We start from the raw sequence: 21294 nt of genomic DNA, 5'->3' as shown, positions 1-21294 counted from the left end.
TAAATATTTATTCCACCAGGGAACCTTGTATGGTTTAGAATTTGGTGAGGTTTGCGGAATAGAGCTGTTTGCACTATGCAAAATGATTTTGTTGATTTGGGCAGCCTCTTTGTTTATATTTTCAGAGGGGGCAAATTTGGAGTCATATTGGTGTGTGAGGGCAGAGTACTGGTCCCAATTGGCGTTTTTTAATTTGAAAAAGGGTTTGTTGAATTTATTTACTTTTTTTAATGGAAAAAGAGAGATGATTATTGGGAAGTGGTCGCTCCCATGAAGGTCATCGAGTATTTTCCACTTTGTGTGTGGGGCTAGTGATCCCGAGCAAAGGGAAAGGTCAATGTGTGTGTATGTGTTGTGTGTTGAAAAATGAGTTGGTGATTTGTCATTTAAGAGGATAAGTTGGGATGTGTCGATAAATTTTTGTATAAGTTTGCCTCTTGGGTTAGTGGTAGGGGAGCCCCAGGCTGGGTGCCAACCATTAAAGTCCCCCACTATTAATGAGGGTACTTGATGTCTATGCAATGTGTTTTCTAGTATTTGTCTTGAGATAGTTTTGGTCGGAGAGATGTAAACTGTCTGTATGTGTAGGTTTTGCTGGGATTTTACGAGTATTTCTAGTATTTCGAGATCGTTTGGGGTGTTGATTATAGAATGTTCGATCGATTTGTGTACTAGTAGTGCTACGCCGCCAAATCTGTTCGTGGCTATGTTAGTTAGTAGAGTGTAGTTTACGGGGGTGGGTATGTTATAGGTGTATTGTATGTGTGATTCTTGGAGAGCTATGATGTGTGGGGAGTGGTTCTTTATCAATATTAGAAGTTGGTTATAATTGTTAGAGTAACCTTTTATATTCCATTGCATTATATTAAGGGACATTTTTGCGGTGAAGATCGGGTTAGTTTAGGATAAGGTTGGTGGATTTTAGATGGATTCGTTGTCGCTGTTATTGGTATGTTTGTTTTTGGTTGCGGGTTTAGTTTTTGGTTTGGATGGTTTGAAGTTAGTGGAGAGAGAGTTTGACTTATCTTTGGAAAATATTTTTAATGTTAAGTTCTTTGTAATTTGTGATGCGTAAAGTGATTTTGGTGTGGTGTCTGTAATGTCGGTATCCATGGCCTCGATGTCGTCTTGCTCTTTCTGTGGAGTGTGATTTTGGGGGTGTTCTTCGGGTGATTTTGGCGCTTTAGTTGAGGTTCCGTGGGATGTTGATTTGGTTATGGTGTTTTGTGTGTGATTTTTGTGTGTAGTTTTTTCTATTGGTGTGGTGGTATTTGAAGATTGGGGTTTTGTTTGGTCCTGTATAGTGTTGCTGGTCAGAGTTGTTGCATACGTGGCTCTAGTTTGGTATCCGTGTCGCTCGAAGTATATCCTCAAAGCAGTTTTGTGGTCGACCTTCTCGGTAGTTTTTATAGCTGTAAGTTCCTGTTGCCTAAGGAATGTTGGACATTTACGGTCAAGCGGGCTGTGTTGGGAGTTTATTTCCGGATTGTTCTCGCAGTTGAGACATTTTTTATCTTTTTGGCAGTGTAAGCCTTCAGTGGTGTGTTTTTCTTCCGAGCAATTTGAACATTTGTCTGTGCTTTTGCATATGGGAGTTGGGTGTCCAAATCGAAGGCACTTTTTGCAGCGTAGCGGGAGTGGTATGTAGTCACGCACGCGAACGGTTTCGTATCCAATTCGAAGTATTTCGGGAAGTTTGTGGGATTCAAATGTTAGAATTATTAGGCCAGTTTCTGTTAGTGAGTCGGTGGTATTGGTGTTGGTGTTGTTGCTTGTAGTTTGTTTCTTCATTATTTTTTTTACTTCTATGACTTTTTGGGGTTTAAGCTCTTGAAGGATGGTCTCTTCATCAATATATCTGAGGTCGTTGCTGTAGATCACTCCTTTCGAGGAGTTTAGTGTTTTATGTTTAGTTTGCAATTTTGTTTAGTTTAAGCAGTTTTGTAGCTTGAAGGTGAGTTTTTGTTTTTATTAGTAGGGTTCCGTCTCGTGTTTTTTTTACCGAATCAACTTCTCCTCCGCAGGCATAGTCTATGGATTTTTGGATTATGAAGGGGGAAACTGTTCTAAATGATTCATTGTCCTTTCTTTTTACTACCATGAATTTCGGGTCTTTATGTTGGTATGTTTTTGGGGTGTATCGTCCAATATCGGGTGGTTCGTGCATGGTTATTGCAAGGGTCTTGGACCCGGGTTGAGCAATATACGCGTGTTTTTTGTTGTTGGGTTTTTAAGTTTTTCTTTGTGGTCAATATTTGTTTGTTTAATTTTGCTGATAAGCTTTGTGGGGTTTGTTCACGCAGGTGTTCACTTTGTAATACAACTTGTCTCTTCAGAGGTTGAAGTGGTACTGTTCCGCACAGTATATTTGGGTGTGAATGAGTAGGGTAGTATATTTTGTTTCATTTGACAGTTTTCTCACTCATTCCTTAGTTGTACAGCAATTAATGAGTACAGGGTCTGGCCAGGCACCAAGTGCATGTAGAAAGGTGCGGATTTTAAATCTTTTTTTTTATCCTGTTTTAAGGCCTTTTTTCAATTATAAAATGCACATATCGGAAGCCAATAGAATTTGTGAGGATTACCTGGAAGCAATTTTCGATATCTAAATTGGGAGTAAGTTAAAATAACGTTAAAAGTCGAAATATGCCTGGCCGATATTTTCGGGATAAGATGATGCTTTGGCCGCCAGAAGTTTTTTTAACTTGGTAGTAAGTTAAAATAAGTCTTACTATTAACAAAAATACAAATTAGCAAATTTTGATGTTTACTAATTGATTTGTAGGGGGCGTGGTTGCCGCAAAAGATTCCAGGAGTAGAAATGTTGAATAAAAAGTCGGGGGCGTCTTCCAGTGAATATAACGCGGTCAGCTTTATTGGGCTGCTTACATCGAATACTGAACTTAAAAACTAGTACAAAAAGAGACGATCGACGACAACCAACGAGCGAGAGAGAGGGCACAGAGGGGCGAGTGTGGATGCGCTCTTCAGCGCGGGTGCGCTCTTCAGCTGAGCGGCACAACGGCCCCTCACCTCAACATTCTCCCCCCCTTGCAATCGCTCGGGTTGCAACAGATCCCTCGTCGCTAGCTATGCGTCACTGCAGCTAGAGGACGTACACGGGTCGATGAAGGCCCCCGTGTCGAAAATCCGGGTCCCGATGTTGACGCTGTTCCGGTTCAGCAGCGACGATAGGGTGGGCGCAGCGACCGCGTCCTGCGGGGGCCCTCGAGGAGAGGCGGAAAGTTGCCTAGGCGCGGATGACGCGGGCGGAAGAGCGGTGGACGGCACCCGATGAGTGGCGGACGAAAGCAGTGGAGCGCTTGACGACTGCCAGCCAGTGGCGGAAGAATGCCGAGGAGTTGCCGACGAGCGCCGGGAAGTCGATGGCCGTGGATTGGCTTGTGAGTGCCGGAAACTGGCGGACGAAGGCCGAGAAGTACCCGAACCGCGCCGGGAGTTGGCGGACGACGGCCGACGAGAGAATGAGACACACCGTGTACTGTGACCGTGCTGACCACACGTCTTACAGCCGTCCCCACGCCGACAGGATCCGTCGGAGTGCTCGTGGGCCAGGCAGCCCGAGCAATACCGGTTCACGGGAACCGCTCGGAGCCGCTTCTCGGCACTTAGGCATAGGAAGCGCCGACACTTCTTCAATGGATGGATCCCATTGCAGACTCGGCATCGGTAGGATTGCACACCTCAAGTACATCTGCTCTCCAGTGACTGGGCGTTGCGTGGTAGTGCTGAATATGACCTTGGAATCCAATGAGTCACTGAGTGGAAAAAACTACTATGCTGCGGGGAGATAAATGGCCTGTGAGCACCCATCCAAAAATGGTCTCCTGACCGAGAAGTGACCCGCAGATGGTAGCCTTGGAATTACCGAAGAGAATGGACGGAAGAATGTCAGCTCCTAATAACACATCGACTTGGAGGCTCTTAAAGAAGTTGGGGTCCGCCAGGGTAATATTGGGAAGCCCCTTGAGACGATCTCGCGAAATCGGATATGATGGCAGATTTCCTGCCAACTGTGGAAGAACGTAAGCCGCAGTCTCTAATTGTAGCCCGGGTCTAGACGGCGACCGAATGGAAAAATGGCACAATTTAGTAGACTGCGCGGCAACGGTCTGATTGAGGCCGGAAACTTGGGCTTAAATCGTCTTGAAGGGAGGCTTGACGAGGTTGAACAGTCGTTCCGTTATGAAAGTCGCTTCGGAGCCTGAGTCTATCAGTGCTCGTGCCTGGACGGTGCACCCCAAATGGCACACGTTGATAAGGGCCGTGCGCAGTAGGACGGCTCCTGACCCGGAAGCGAAACACACCTGCACATTCGACTGATCCTCTGAGCCGTTTGCTGGCGTAGGCGGACTTGGAGCAGTTGGCGGCGTAGGCGGACTTGGAGCGGTGGCGAACGGATTGCCGCGGTGCAGGAGGGTGTGGTGTCGGCTGTGGCATGTGAAGCAGGTATGGGCGCTCGTGCATTCTCGCTGCTGGTGCCCTCGGGCAAAACAGTTTAAACATAACTGCTTCCTCCTTATGTAGTCAGAGCGCCCATTTACGTCCATTTCCAGGAACCGCGGACTCTTGGGGCCCGGAACCACTCGAGTCTCGTATGAATTGAGCCTTCGAGCAGGGGCAGTAGGGGTTCCCGACCTTGGCGGAAGTTGCCCGGAGCCACTAGGTCTGACGTCGTCGATTGCTTCCAGAGTGCGATGGCGCTTTGTCAGGAAGTTGTCTAATTCCTTCCATGTTGGAATTTCGGCCATATTATGGATGGATTGCTCCCACATGGAAAGTGTGACTTTGGGGAGCTTTGACGAAATCATAAACACCAGGAGGCAGTCCCAAGCCTCAACATTGATGGCGGACATTGCTAGGGCTGTCAGACAACTCTGAATGGTGGCTTGCAGCTCCTTCAGCGCGACCCCGGACTCTTGTGAAATAGCCTGGAGGTTGACAAGGATTTTCAACTGGCTATTGACCAATAGCCGCCGGTTCTCAAAGCGGTCTGTGAGGCTTTGCCAAGCGACGACAAACCCCTCATGGGTAAGCGGAGCCTTAGAAACAATGGCGTGGGTGTCACCACTTGTTTTGGACAGTAAGTGGAACAACTTCTCTACCGGGGTGAGCCGCGAGTTTTGGATGTAAATGGCCTCAAACAAGTCTCTGAAGGTGGGCCACCGAAGATAATCACCCACGAAGACCTCGGTATCCACCGGAGGTAACCGGCAGCCTGTAGGCGCGGGCGTGTGGACATTGACGGAAGCCTAGTGGATTGGGAAGCAATTTTCTCCCGAAGCTGGGAAATACATCCCGAATAGACGGAGTAACAGTAGCTGTACTTGGCTTCCAGCACTGTCGAGGCGGCCGCATTGTCGTCGGACACGGCTAGCAAATCGGAGCAGCTCTCATAGCTCTTTTCCACCTTCTCCCATAGTGCCCGAATTTGGTCCCGATGGACTTCGCACAGGTATTGGGAGCCTACTTCCGTTTCTGGGGCGCCCGGAGTATTTATGTTAGCCTCCAATTGGCTAATTCGATCTGTTGTGGCGATGAACTTTTTCAACGCCACTTCGACCGCACTTGGAGCCATTTTTGCAACGGAGCGAGTCTGCCTCTGTGAAGGACCGGGGGTTGTATTGACGGATTCGTCACTCCTTGCCCTTGGACTGGCACTGGTAGCCTTAGGCTTCAAAAGAGGCGTCCGCGGAGATGCGGATTGAGATCTGTTCAAACGGATGGTTGGGATCGAACGCGGCTTTTTGTTGTCTCCCGTGGGCATTCTTAGAGTCCAATTCGCTGGTCAGCGCTTGTCGACTGACTCGCGCAACATCGCGGATGAAAGGCAATTACAAGGAGCAAGTGCGAAATAGTGGCGCCGATGTGGAAAGGAAAGTCGTGTGCGGCACAATTCGAATGTGGAAAGAAAAACTTCAGGCACCAGAAAACCCAAAAGGAGACGAGGTTTGCTCGGATTGTAGGCGGATGTTGCCTGATGCGGAGTAGAAGCAGCGTTAGAGGCACGAAAAATGGAAAAAGTACCGGAAAATTCGTGCTTGTTCGGAAAAAAATGATGACGGTCTATATATGTATGTATATTTCGACTTGTGTGGTTCGTACTGAATTTAATATAAACTGAGATATTAGATTCTTAACTATTTTCGAATTTGCGGAGCCGGAAGGTGGACTTATTTTTGGCTTGAATTTAACACAAAAAAAATTAATAATTAATTTTTGGCTAACTGGTTCGGATTTAATTATGACGGAGCCAGAAGGGTGGAGTTGAAAATCTTTATTTTTAATCAATTGAGGTTAATTATCACGAAGCTGGAACGGTGGAATTGAAACCTAAATCTTTAACTAATTGAATTTAATTAACACGAAGACAGTTAATTGAATTTAATTATTCGGACAGAAGGTGGATAATTAAATTAATTTATTATAATTTTTCGATAATTAAATTTTCGACTTTTATTATTGAGGAAAGGTGAATTAAAAAACCTGGCCCTATGCTCGAACGGAAAATAAGAATTAAATACATTTTCGTAGTTATAATTATAAATACATAAATTTATAATTAATTGATTTTTTTTTATCTATTTTGTTTCGCAGCCGGTTATGCCGTCGGCACCCTGTATGTACCTCAAAGGGAAAAAAAACAGAACCGAAAAACACAACATGGCTAGGTCGAGAATTTAAGCGACACAATCACGGATTTGTAGTGAAATGGCGGTTTATAATTGTTGGTTTTAGAAAATTTAATTTTTTTTTTAATTTTATCGGATATATATTTCCTGAAATTGGAGGCGGAAAATATTTGGAAATATATGGACATGCCTGCAAGTAGGGCCAGGGCATGTGGGGCATATGATGGCACAGTGGAACGTCGATAAGTGGACTGTATATGTTAAATTTTATCGGTTATATATTTCCTGGAATGGGAGGCAGAAAATATATGGACATGCATGCAGGTACGGATATATGTAAGGGCATGTGGGCATATGATGGCACAGTGAAACTTTGATAAGTGGACTGTATAATTGGGGGAACAGAAAAGTTATGTGGTGTAAAAAATGACACTGATTGAGGAAGATAAAAAACAAATTTTACGACAGCGGCGGACTGTTCGGTGAATTTGGAAATTCCAAACCTAATTCACACCGGCTGGCCAATATTAATTATGCCTTCTTTTGTCACCACACAATTTCACTGTTCACTTGCGAATTTTTCGCGGATTAATTGCACCAAAAAAATATGTATGTGCGTATGTATATATGTGGATGCACATATGCCTCGACCGTTGGCAAGCGAATGGATAACGGAGAGGCCGAAAACGGCGAGGAATCTGGGCAGCATACAAAACGGAGACGGATAGAAAAATTTGCAGAATTTTAAGATTATTATAGATTATTAGAAAATCTCAACCTGCCGTTGTGTCGGAAAACTCGGACTTGGAGTTGACACGGAGGGAAAAACAATCTTGCAGCAGTGTGAACGAAATTTAATGTTCGGATCACTGCTGAAGACCGGCAGAGAGATGGAGACGGAAAAATGTACTTATCTTTTGGCGGAACAATGCCGAGAACTGCGGGCAGAAGAAAATCCAGTAATTATCCGGCTCGAAGGAACAATGATTTGTAGGGTTGCCGCAAAAGATTCCAGGAGTAGAAATGTTGAATAAAAAGTCGGGGGCGTCTTCCAGTGAATATAACGCGGTCAGCTTTATTGGGCTGCTTACATCGAATACTGAACTTAAAAACTAGTACAAAAAGAGACGATCGACGACAACCAACGAGCGAGAGAGAGGGCACAGAGGGGCGAGTGTGGATGCGCTTTTCAGCGCGGGTGCGCTCTTTAGCGCGGGTGCGCTCTTTAGCGCGGGTGCGCTCTTTAGCGCGGGTGCGCTCTTCAGCTGAGCGGCACGGCCCCTCACCTAAACACTAATTTTTACATTGAGATGAATTGAATTAGCGTAATATAGTAGCAATAGACTCGCCGGTTTTTGACAGCTTAACCATTTTATGTCGTTTTTTCCGGTCCGAAGCTTCTTTCAAATCTGCATTGGATCGTCAACGGTCAGGATTTTTTGATATTGATTGGGCGCATCTTTACGGAATGAATTCCTTTTCATTCAACCAATCAGATTGATATTGGAGAATTGTCGATTTCATGCGTTTGTAATTTACCCAAAAACGTTACAATCCTTACAATCCTTGACATTTTAGTCTTATCAACAATATAGCTGTTTTTAATAATATTCGTTAATAACCATCAATCAATTATGTTCGCCTTTCAATTTCGCTTTCTTTTTCGCTGCACCATACAATAAAAACATATAAACGTAAGAATTCACACTTATAAGAAGAATCGTTTTAAAGTTTAAGGCAAGGAAATAAACAAAAAATAAACAATAATAAATGAAAAACTTTTAATAAACACAAACTCAAAAGACGAAGATAGAGCAATCGCACACTAAGGACACGGGCGAAAAGAAAGTTTTGTAGTGCAAAACTGACCCTGAAAAAGTTAAGATGGTGTTAAAAATATTATAATTTTAAGCAAATCTGCAAATTTTGTCAAAAAAATTGTACACATTTATTAACTTTAGAGCCAGGCAAGCATTTAGTTATACAACTTAATTGTGCATTTTTGTGGATTAACTACTAAAACTTCACTACTTAAACTTCAGCTTGTGTGTCCCGAAAAGTAGGCGCTATTTGGGGCAAACCAACGGCAACGAAGCATCAGGAAAAGAGCCGGCGACGGTGCAGCAGCAGCGATCATAGCAGCAGGAACGGCCAACAGGAAAGCGGCAGAGCCGAGCGGAACCTAAGAGGAGCAGCAAGGTTCCGGAGCGGAGTCCATTTGGGGAGCTATGAACAATTTTTATTTTGTTTGACGAGGCCTCTAAATAAAGACTTACAACGTTTCATGCTATCTTTATTATTTCTAGCCTCGGGCAATCACGTTTAACTGTAAATTCGGTGGAACAAGCCCACAAACTCTGTGAGCTAGCCGCGCAAATTGTTGGGAGTGGAAAGAAGAAAAACCGTTCATAAAAAAAAAACCCTTTAAGTCAAAAACCGAAACAAAAGGTGGGCTTCTGACGAATTGTTCAAAGTGTTTATAAATGAAACTTAATATTAACATGTAGGAAGCTTTGGTTATGAAAATAGAACACATTTTTTTTGTTTATTGTTTGATAATTTTTTTATTTCAAAAGAATACATACATGCGTAACATTTTCGCACATTTTTGGCAACAGTATGTGTACTCCTAGGTTTAAAATGTTAACTTTGTTTTTTACAATTTATTAATTTTTTGAATATTTTATTTTGTTATTTCACTGGAAACAAAAAGTTATTTTTCTGCGTTTTAATAAAAAAATTACAATAAAAGTAAGCATTGTTAAAATAAGGGGATTGTTCATTTTAATAATTTTTAAAATTTAGACGCTGTCAATACAAACATCTGATTTTTCCGAAACACATTATTCTAGTCTCTAAAATGTTAACTTTTTATTTCACAATTTCTTCATGTTAATATTTTTCCATATTTTTTTTAATACTGTTTCTAATTTAAAGCGAAGCATAAAAATAAAATAATAACGTTACTATTATTCATTGAATTTTTAAAAGCATAAACATACATAAGTATAAGAAACCTAAAACTCGACGTAGAATAGTTCAATTTATTATTTTTATATGTGTATGTATATTATAATATGTTTATTGTTTTACGCTGTTTCTAGTTCATATAAAAACGATCATGTAATTGAATTTTCGCATTTTAGCATTATACAAGGAAAGAACACGTATTAATTAAATATAATCTTGTTAGACTCTTCCAAAGGGTATTTTATCTTTGGTCAAAAGTGTACAATGCAGAGAAGACATCTTCGACCCTATAAAAAATACATGTTCTTAATCAGGATCACCTCCTGAGTCGATATAACATAAGCATGTCCAACTGCCGTTCTGTTTGTCTGTCTGTCTGTTTTTACGTAAACTATTCTCAGTTTAAAATTGACTTAAAACTTTGCAAACATCCTTCTTTCCTTTGCACGCAGTAGGTTACTCGGAACAGCCGGAATCGGCCGACTAAATAGCTCCCATATACATAACTGATGCCATAACTCTGGTGTATTTAAAGTAAGAAACTTGGGATAATGGATGGACCACATTAAAGACTAATTGATTCAACCTAACAAATTTTATAGGCATCGGATGATTTTATCCTATAGATTCCGATCTAAAAGAAGGCTGAACATTTCCTATATTTTTTTTCCAATTTCATAAGCATCGGCTAACGATATACAATATTTGCGAAATATATCCGATCCTAACTGAAAAGGTATAACAACTTTGGCTCCGCCCGGATTCTCAGCAAAAGAATGCAAGTAGCAAACTTTTGTACTCCGGAAAAAAATCTTGAGACATTTAGTGGGAAATCAGAATCAAAAGTCTTTAACTCCTATAAAAATAGTCCCATTAGGCTGATTTTTTCTCTTTGCGGGCGGTTCGGGTCAAAATTTTGACAAAAATTTGTTCTGCGTGGATACCGTAGCAATTCAAGTACTACATCGGGTATCTCCATCTCTTATAGTCACCAAGTTCAAAATTTCAACACGTTAGTACAAGAATTTTTTTTAAATGTCTATAACTCCTCTAAAAATAGGCTCAATAGGCTATAACATTTATATCAGATGTAAATTAGCCATGGAAATAGTTTAACATCAAAACTTTTTCAAAATACCTTCCTTGACCTTGATCAATGGTGATCAAAAATATATATTTTTTTTTGGGGTCGGATATCATTCCCTCTCTGAATAAATACATCCACATGAATTCGATAAACCGTTGTACTCTACGAGTACCGGTTTTGATAATAGATTACACCTTCTAACGGGTACTGAATGTATACATATTTTTAGTATTCAAGTGAATTGAACCGGACACAGCGCGATATTAAAATTAAAGATTTTGGCCTTCTGGAATACCATTGGAAGCTGGATTTAAGTTTGTTTCCGAATTGTACATTCGTAAAAAAAATGGTTTTGACATTAATAAACTTTAGTGTCAAAAATGTACAATGTACTAAAAAATTTTGAATTTAATTTAAAAAAATTAATGGAGATATTTAATTGGGAATAGACTTGATAGAAAGGTCCATGCCTTTATTTTAAAAGTAAAGTTATTGCATTAAAATATTCCATTCCATTTCGCAGATGTTTTGATTTTGCTAGAGCAAGCCAAAACCGACATGTTGTTTGCCAATATTATGAAAATGAAAAATTTATTAGAATCATATTAACACTAAGAAAAGAACTCACCAAATGCTATCGGAAATAAAAAAAAAGGATCAGAAAATGTTTTTGTCTTTAATTTTTTGGCACTAATTGCATACGAACGTACGTTCGCGACCCCAGGAATAGCCCATATGTATACGTTTTTCAGGTATATATATATATATACAGCACTGAGTATATGCATATATATATATATATTATAGAAATAGTTTGGCATCAAAAGTTTTTCAAAAAACTTTCCGTTACTAGCGCTACCGAAATGCATAATTCGTGGGAGCCGGAGGGGTCGTGGCAAACATTTGAAACAAGCTTGAACTGCGAGAGCAATTTAGGAGTCTCCATGCCGAATTCTATACCTCTGTCTCTTATAGTCTCTGAGATCCAAGCGTTCATACGAACAGACGTATCGACTCGGCTGTTGATGCTGATCAAGAATATACATATATACATTATAAAATCGAAGATGATTTTTTGTCTTTTTTACATACATTCACACGACTGCAATATATCCTTGTACTCTACGAGTACGGGGTATAAAAACGACCATTAAAAACTGCACTGAGTTCAGAAATTCAAAAAGTTCGCAAATACGAAGACACATTAAGCTATGTGTCTATATAGGACATCTAGATAACACACAGAAAAAAAAAATTTCCTAACATAAAACAAAAAAAAAACATTTTTTAAATTGACCATTTTGTATTTGAACGGCAGTCCGCGGTGAAGCAAGCAAGTCGAAGAATTAAACATGTTCTATTTACGTTTGATCTGAATTAATGATATTCCAATCGAAAGGTATTGCTTGAATAAGTCAATTTTTTTTCAAAAAAGTGTACAAGTTTGAGAGAAATTTGCGGGCATTGGAATCTCCCAATAAAATACTTTTCTTCAACAACATTCTAATTTACAATACGCGTCAATTGACACCTCCTCCTTTTCTTCTTTTTCTTAGCTGAAAAAATGTTTTTGAGTTTGTCCATCCGTTTGTGAGTTTGTATGTTGGTTTCCTCTGAAGAACAATCTGAAAAAAATAAGTATGTTATTATCATTTTTCAATAAACCCTTTTCAATGAACGTTAAAAAAAAACAGAATAATTATTAATTAATACAATTTTTAATTGTCCAGTTATCTTTTTTCATATAGTACCTGCCGAAAGAACAGTGCTTAAAAAGGTGCCCATCGTATGTGTGAAGGAATTACTTGTACGGGAACATTGAGGCCAGCCTTGAAATGCACTAACCTGGGTGCAACCGACGCGCCCGGATCGATGGCGCCTATGCTAAGGTAAAAGTTGAGGAGAATACTTTCTTTTTGTAGCTCTTCCTGCTTCCGCGAGATAGTTTCTCCGTTTATTTTTCTCCTCTTCACAAAAAGTGGACCGTGTGAAGCAACGGTGAAAGAAGGGGTTTTTTGATCAAGTCATGAAAACAAGATGGCGCTACCATGAAGGGCCCCCCAAACGCAGCCAAGTAACTAGGCGCAGTGGCATACTCGCCGGCGCGACTGGCCTAGTGCTAGATCTTGGTGGCATCCGTATATGATGATAACCATGATGACTCTTAGGCCAATAATCCCAAAACCCCTAACTCACCCCTATCTTCCGCCCGGCCGTGAGCCTAGAATACCATCGGTACAAGTCGTAAGAGGGATATCCCTGCAGGATGAAGAGTCATAACCAGGAAGGTAGCTGGAAAGCTGACTTCATTCCAAGCGGGAAAAGAGCAACTCCTGGGCTGACGGACAGCTGTATTCTGGCACCTAAGAATGCGGAGTGAACTCCCGCTGAAATGGCTTCCAGGCTAATGCAGATTTCGCCCTCGACCAGCTAAAATTTGGCAAGACTCCAGAAAACGCTCCTTAGGCGTCGCCACTAATCTGGCCGTGCAGGCTAATGGACCATACCTAACCAACACAGATCTGGCTCTGAACCCTATACCTCGTAAGGGCGCATGGGTAGTCATGAGATCAAAGACGCGACTGCACAACAACTAAGATCAACGGCTTAAAAGATTGTATTAATACAATAATAGCTTTAAAAAAAAGATGCAAAATAATCAGATCACCCAGCAGCAAGCTGCATGGCTCGACTGGACCCCATCATCATTTCCGGAAGAAGCTGTTACTGAACTAGCAAGATCAATATCAGATTCCTACGACAGCTCCATGCCTACATAGGAGAAATCCGAGCGGATGAGGATCATCAGTATACTGCAGTGGTGGGCAAACTCTCATTTTCCATAGCACGCGTACATAGGGTCAGAAATTCTGCCGCAGCGCTGCCGGCACACTGACAGTGTTAACACCTAGAAATTTTAAACAAGCTCTCTAATTTGTCCTAATTTTGCCTCACTTGAAAGCCCAAACTTAAAAAAAAAAATGTGTTCACTGAGAAAATTTTTTTTCAGAAATTTTGGTTGGAATAAGATTTTTTCATAGAAAAACATAGAAAGGGAAGTGTAGTTTTGCATTTGTTTAAGAACTGTTACTAGAAAAGCTTCAGTTGCTAGAAAAGCATTCGTATAATGGCAGAACCAGGACCGATTAAGGTCCTTAATCACCGATTAATTATCCACCGATTAAGGACTGGTGTGTGCAAGAAGACGTTTTAAAAGTGCAAGAGACACGGAGGAACTGATCATCAGAATGGAGAGATTCAAGGCATCTAAGAGGGCCCGGAAATATGTCTATAAAAGTCAGCTAAAAAATATCTGCAAGTGAAGTCTCTGCTCCCGAAAAAAAGGAAATTATATCAGCGGACAATGAGTAGCCGTTTGCGCCAGTTACAGGCGAGGAGATCTGGAATTACGAAAAAAAATTGACGCTAGAAAGACTTCAGGACTAGACGGAGTTCCAAATGCCTCAGACAGGCCACGCAGAAAATATTCATCATGTCCGGGCATCATGTCCCAACTGCCCAGGAGTAAACGAGGGCCCAGGGCACATCCTCTACAACTGTAAGAGGTATCCTGCCAGAGTTGGATCATTACCAGCTCCAGAGCAGCTTTTACCCTTTAGAAGCAATGGTACTGGGTAAGCCAGTTGATAGCTTATACACAGGGTGACATAAAAATACGTGAAAATAGACGTCGCTTAAGAAAGAATGCCTAGATTAGGCAACCTTTACCCGCGATAACTTGTTGGTGTTTTTAGAGTTAGGAAGTTTTGACTTTCTATGGATATTCTTATTCCGAACGTCTAAAAAACTAAAAAAATACCAACACGTACTACGTCAAAATAGTTTTAAATGTGTGGTTTTATATAACTATCGTATGTATATTGCTTTTTCGTGACAAAAATGAATATCAGATATTTTGATCATGGCAGATATATTTTCGTCACCGTTGTTTAACCTAGTCAAGAGAGTTTTTATTTGAAATAAATTAGAAACAATAAACTTCTAAGCCCATTTTATTATTGAAATTTGTGACTAAATATGAAACTAACTATAGAAGTGAACGCAGGTTTCAATTTTTGGGACTATTTTAAGAATGATACGATAGTTTTTTTAACAAGCCCCGACGTGTCTTTAGCAAATTAGGATATTTACGAGAGAAATTGCAACTTTTCGTTCAAACATTTTTTGATCGATTTTTTGGTTTATTGAATTGGTGTAATTGCTTTTACCATGGTATATGGTATAAAATATTTGATTTGAAAGATTAGTGACACTAAAAAAATAAGGTAGGGTTATAGCCGTGTTTAGTATGATATCTGCTTGTCATCTATGATGTCATCCCCCACACCTTAACTAATCTTTAAAAGTATAAAATTTCACCAAAAACAAGGTTTTTTGTTCCCTGTGTTAATGTATGTAACATAAAAAAGGAATCATTTGAGACCCCATAAAATATATATATTCTTGATCAGCATCAACAGCCGAGTCGATATGGCCATGTCTGTCCGTCTGTCAGCATGAATGTGTGGATTTCAGAGACTATAAGAGATAAAGCTATAGGATTTGGCATGGTGACTCTTACAATGCCCACGCAGTTTCAAAAAACCTTCACGTACTTGCGCTACAGAATTTTGCAATTTGTGGGGGCGGAAGGGGGCATGAAAAATTTAAAACCAACTTCAACTGCGCTGCGTGAGTATTATTAGTGGATATTGGTCTTTATACCAAATTTATGGGGAAATTATTCCTTTATGTTACACACATTCAAACGAAACCCATATACCCTAGCACTCTACGAGTACCGTTTATAAAAAAGAGCAACAACAAGAGCATTTTGCATTGTTAAATAAAAACCCTTGGTTTGGAACCCAGCAGGTCTGCGTATCTCGTGGCTGCCTACAAGGGCTTTGGGCTAATCTATTCAATAACGAACTATTCCTATTCACTAGAACAGGGGTGCCCATACGACAAAGCAAACTGCCATACCAAAGCAAAAAATTACCAATACATTGGAGCGAGAATGGAATGGAAGGCATGTATTTTTATTGAGCGTACAATGCTCACAATGTATTTGTATAGAGCACACAATGCTCTTTAGCACACAATCACGCCCTATACCTATCGGAAGGATATTGGGCTTAAATGGGGTTTGTCTCCGAAAATAGATAAATGGAATAAACTATTATTTAGAAAACTAATTTTTTTCAACTACGGAATAGTTAAAAATAATTTTTCAACTAGTTATAGTTAAAAATAATTAAAATAATTAAAAAATTTCGCTTCTTACGGACCTGACTGACCCAACAAAGATCGCTCTACGCGGTCCAGTAGACTTCGTTTGCAAAGCCGGATAGGACCCCAAGTCACCTAAAGTAGGATAGCCGCATTATCACTCGATTAGACAGAAAAGGAAGCATTCCTTATCTATGCAGTGACTCAAATGGATGCGGGAGGTTGTAACTGGCCACCTGTGTCGCCAACTCAACCTAACCTTACATAACCTAAAAAAAGGAATTAAGAATTACAAATGCCCTAGACTGCTTTTTTCATAAAAGTAGTTATAAAAAAACCACCAACATAATCTCCCATTGAGAAACATTTAATATCGTTCAAAAAGTGGCAAATAATAGCTTAAGTTTTAAAGCTAATTTTAATTTTTTACTAATTTTAATTACCTAATTTTATTATCTCAAGCTGTCACTCAGGTAGCAGTAAAAAAGGTAAGAGAAGTAAAATTCACTTCTTAACGTAAATTAAAAATGATTTTTATAGAAAACTTTCGAAAAGAGACAGTCCCTTCTTGCTTTAAAAACTAAGATTTTGGGATTCTAGCAGCAAGAGCAGCAAGAGAGAGTGATCTTGAAGAGTGTGCCTGTATTGAGAACAGTGATCGAAGTTTCTTGTCCGCAGTAAATCATACCAATAACACAGTGCGACAGTGATTTGGAACTTTTGAAGAGACCTAGTAGGAATGGTTCATAGTATTGAGTATAGTATAAAACCATGTTTGAAATTTTTCAAACACCCTCAAAATCTTGATTTATTTGGAAAAAACGGTTTTTCGGGAATTTTTTGCTCTTAAAAATTCCTAAACGCGTAATTTTAAACCGATTTTAAAATTTTTTGCCGTTTTTCAATAGTTAAATGTTGGAGCTTTTTTTGAAAAAAAATAGACCTTTAATTTATTTCAACAAAAAGTATAAAATTTTTACTCAAGAAACTGACATTTTTGAATTTTTGTAGTGTTTTTCGGACTTTGACGCCATTTTTTCGGTACAACTTCCAAGGAATGGTATCATTTTTGAGACATATCAATATTATCTCGTTAATTCTAAATAAAACGACACCAACTTCATCAGGAAATTATGAAAATTGTTGAAGTTATAACGCTTTTCCCAAAAAAAGTCAGTGCAATTTTACTAGCGCTCCGGAGTAAAAGTGTGTAAAAGAAAGGAATAATGGAAATGGAACGGCACACTATTACTCCGGAACGCTAGCAAGATTGGACTGACTTGTTTTGGGAAAATCGTTATAATTTCATTTGTTTATTTTTATAAATATAAATTTTTTTTGCTAATAACTACTTATAATGAATGGTATTTTACTGTGTTTCAAAACCAAAACCAAAATCAGGAACCGCTTAAATACAATATACCATTGTACTAAGGGATTATGGGTTGTAATAAGCCTTATAATTTTACAAAAATTTAAAAATATTAGATTTGTCACTTGAACCCACAGTTTTACCCACTCTATTAAAAAATCGGTAAATCGAATTTGAAATAAAAATGATATTAGGAATTGAAATGTACGAAAATTGGGAGTTAATGCTTATAATGTAATATATTAATATTTTATTTATTACTATAATTTTAGTTTAATACTTTTGTTTGCAAATATTTTCGCAATTTTTAAACTGATTAAAGAACGGAATTTCCTTCAAATTTCGGAACCAACGGAGTTTATTTCGGAATTGGAACTAAATAGTTATAAATTTTAGTAAACAAAACTGGGAAAAAGAAAAAAATAAATAAAATAGTCCCTTAGATGGTAAAACTTTTTAATAAAAAAAACATGTATCTATAAATGTAAATGCATATTTGCATAGAAGTATATTTATATATCCTTTAATAACACAGTGCGACAAAAAAAAAAATTGGAGGAACTTAAAAAGTGACATAGTAGGAATTGTTTATTAGATATAAATATATCAAATAAATATTTAATTTATTAGCTGTTTGAAATATTTGTAACACCCTCAAAATTTGGATTTATTTAGAAAAAACAGTTTTTCCGGACTTTTTTGAGCTTAACAATTCCTAATCGCGTAATTTTAAACCGATTTAAAATTTTTCAATAGTTAAATGTTTACTAATAGGTAAATGTCAATGTTTAGTAAAGTTAAAAACTTTTACTTAAAAAACTGAGCTTTTTGGCTTTTTTTGTCGTGTTTTTCGGACTTTGTTGGCATTTTTCGGTACAACTTACAAGAAATGGTGTCATTTTTGACACACATCAATATTTTCTTGTTAATCCTGAGTAAAATAAGATCAATTCCATTACAAAATTCTAACGCTTACCCCAAAACAAGTCAGTTCAATCTTGCTGGTGTTCCGGAGCAATAGTTTGTTTTTCCATTGCGCTTATTCCTTTCTATTACACACTGTATCTCCGGAGCGCTGGCAAAATTGCACTGACTTGTTTTGTAAAAAGCGTTATAACTTCAAAGAAAAAATCGATGATTTTCAATATAACATTTTTCTGTTCTGGAAGGCCTATTTCTGGAATTGCCCATATGTAAAGTATGTGTGAAATTAAAAAATTATGAAGTACTTTTAACATTGAATGTACAAACTTAAAGTACTCATTTGCAAACTATTTAATAAATGTTGATTACCTAAATAAAAAATAAAAATAACTCATTACAATCCAAATTTTCATTTTAGAATTCGTAAATTTTCATGTTATTGTGGTGGCCTGCAGCGCCCAGCCGTTGTTCCAGAAAAATCCAAAGCTTTTTGTTCAATAATTGGAATGCGGTCATCGTACAATGTAGGCGCTTGCAAAATAATTCCTGCTGTTCCAGCGAGAACGGCCAATGTAAATATCCACAGAAAAAGTCTGTCCAAAACCATTGCCACGTACTTCCAATCCTCCTTTACCTTTAAAAAGAAATATGCACAAAATAATATTAAAGAGATAAGTTGTAATTTTACCAACAGAATAAAAGTCCTACAAACAAAAAAATTTTTGCAGACTTTTATTTAAACGATCAAAAACAAATTTTGACGAGATTAAATATCGCCGACAAGTAGGCGTGCTACGCCAAAAATAACTGACGTTACCTTTGGTGACGAAAAGTGATACGTGGTGATAGAAGAAGTGGTGACTTATGGTACTTATAAAATTTGGTAAATCGGATCAATTGCTCAAAAATTGAATCTTGAGTTGGGTAATTTCCTTTCAGTTTCTTTAGTTTCAGTTAATATAGTCGGCCGATCCTTATAAAATGACTATAAACAAATAAAATCTATGGAAAATCCGGAATCTCTAAATCTAAAAACAACATAGTTATTAAAATGGCACCTATCAAAAGTTACTAATAGTTACTAAGGAAGTTATCAAAAGTTCCGACCTTTAAAAGCGTCATCTCAAAGACCCACTGTACTATAGAATTTTATGCTTGATGGTAAGGATGGTATGTTTTGGTAGCTTCAACAGTTTTTTAAGTTATACATTTTTTTTAGATTTATTTTTATTTTTTTTTAAATAAATTTTATATTTAATTTTTAAACGTAAATTAAAAAAAAAAATTTAATTTTATAAAAAAAAATTGTTGTAGTGCTTAGATAAAGGTCGATAGTGCCTCAGCCAAACACATTTAATATAACTCAAGGATAACTCTCCTATAACATCCGCACTACTCTGCAGTTGCAGATAAAGTTGCCCATCTGACGCTGACTATTCGCTAAGCAGCCAAATTTTCTATAATCCAAACCATAAGTATAGGATACAAGAGAAAAGTCTATTGGTGGAACTCGGATCTCAATCAACTTCGTGAACAAACTTACAGGCATGAGGAGAAACGGCACATGTCCTCTTGAAACCTACTACCAAACAAAAAATGTAGACTTAAAAACCTATTCAGTAGACTTAATATAATGAAATTCCTTTCTTCTATATCAGTGGGGGGCAAACTCTCTTTTTCCACAGTACGCGTGCATAGGGTAGGAAATTCTGCCGCCCGAAATTGCACGAAACTGCACGAACATAAAAAAAGTCAAACCAGCTAAGGGGCCGTCCATAAATATATGCAATAGCGTGACGCGAATTTCAGACTTTTTTGACCCCCTCCCCCCCCTGCGTGACAAACCATGACACGAGGTTAGACCCCCGTGACCACAAACCGTGACGTTAACCCGGACCCCCTCCCCACCCAGGCGCGTCACGCAATATATGGACGGCCCCTAAGAAACTTTCCAATAGGTATTTCTAGAGAAAAGTCAAGCCTATATAAACAAGAAATGGCTTTTTACAGACTTTTTACAAACTTATCGGTTTCGTAAGACTGCCATTGCAGTAGTCAATTCTAGCAATATTGTACAGTCTTGCGGTATCCTTCCCTATCCTTAATGCGTGTAAAATAGCCCATTTGCACAAAGAGCGTCGCGTGATTTGCACGGACAGTCTCTCCTCAATTGCGTCAAAATTTGAACTCCAAAAACTAAAGAATCAAAGAACCCCCAACCAAGCGTAACTCGCGTTACACAATTGAACAATTTTGAGGGGCAACACATGTTCGAGTACCTGTACCCACTGTAAGCTTCGGTTCTGGAATGTAACAGTAATTAGTGTCACTGTTATATATTCTCGTCGCGACAGCGCGATAAAAATGTCGTTGTCTTAACTTTCACTGATTATAATAAATATAAGCCAAAAATATAAAAAGAAAGAAGGTAAAAAAATTAACTTACTACTTTTATGAGTTTATTTAAACTTGCATTAAATTAATTTGCTACTTTTGTGTGCTTATTTCAACATCTTTTATTGTGACTATTTAGGAAAGAATTGATTTTCAAGGAATGAATTGAATGAATTCCATTGACAAAGATTGGATGGCTACGATAGGATGCGAGGGTAAGCTTATATTTTAAATTGATTGCAGAATAACTCTGAATTTCTTTGGAACATAACTGAACTTACTTTCGTTGAATCCTCTTGCATTTTGGTGTGTTCAGCTATGAAACGCACACAAAAACAACTTTTATGAATTTTGGGTGGACACTTCGAATGAGAAAATGCAGGATTGGTCAACATCGGACTTTTGATTCCAGAAGACATAATATCGATGTCAGGTGAACCTATTTCATCAGAGCTACAATGAGTTAGCGGTGGAAGAGATCCATGCACTTGACAGCTTCCACCAAAAGGTCCATTAGCAGTTAGACTGTAAGGTTTAAAAAAAAATTTAGTATAAGCCTATGATATATGTATGTAAAATTACGTATGTATATATGTATGTATATAAAACTTATACAAATTTATTATATTCTTCTTGGTAAATTCTCCATCTAGTTTTATCAC

General features: G+C 38.6%; 1 protein-coding gene across 8 annotated transcripts in view; it reads right to left on the bottom strand.

Moving 5' to 3' along the window:
* Positions 1 to 11284: 11284 nt before the first annotated feature.
* Positions 11285 to 21294, bottom strand: part of nAChRalpha4 (nicotinic acetylcholine receptor alpha4) — a 270245-nt gene continuing 260235 nt past the window's right edge. For 3 of the 8 annotated variants that reach the window (XM_070279509.1, XM_070279508.1, XM_070279514.1), the window contains 3 exons: positions 20914 to 21159; positions 18608 to 18872; positions 11287 to 12335 (listed from right to left, as the gene is read on the bottom strand). In XM_070279509.1, the coding sequence (XP_070135610.1) occupies positions 18675 to 18872; positions 20914 to 21159 (444 nt within the window). In that variant the 3' untranslated portion in view covers positions 11287 to 12335; positions 18608 to 18674. Of the gene's footprint in view, positions 12336 to 18607; positions 18873 to 20909; positions 21160 to 21294 lie in introns of those variants that run through there. The other 5 variants (XM_070279512.1, XM_070279513.1, XM_070279507.1 and 2 more) reach the window with 4 other exon arrangements.

The sequence above is a fragment of the Drosophila bipectinata genome, chromosome 3L (assembly GCF_030179905.1).
Source record: "Drosophila bipectinata strain 14024-0381.07 chromosome 3L, DbipHiC1v2, whole genome shotgun sequence".
Taxonomy (NCBI): Eukaryota; Metazoa; Arthropoda; class Insecta; order Diptera; family Drosophilidae; genus Drosophila; species Drosophila bipectinata.
The sequence above is the reverse complement of the archived record's forward strand: the minus strand, read 5'-3'. Positions and strand labels throughout refer to the sequence as shown.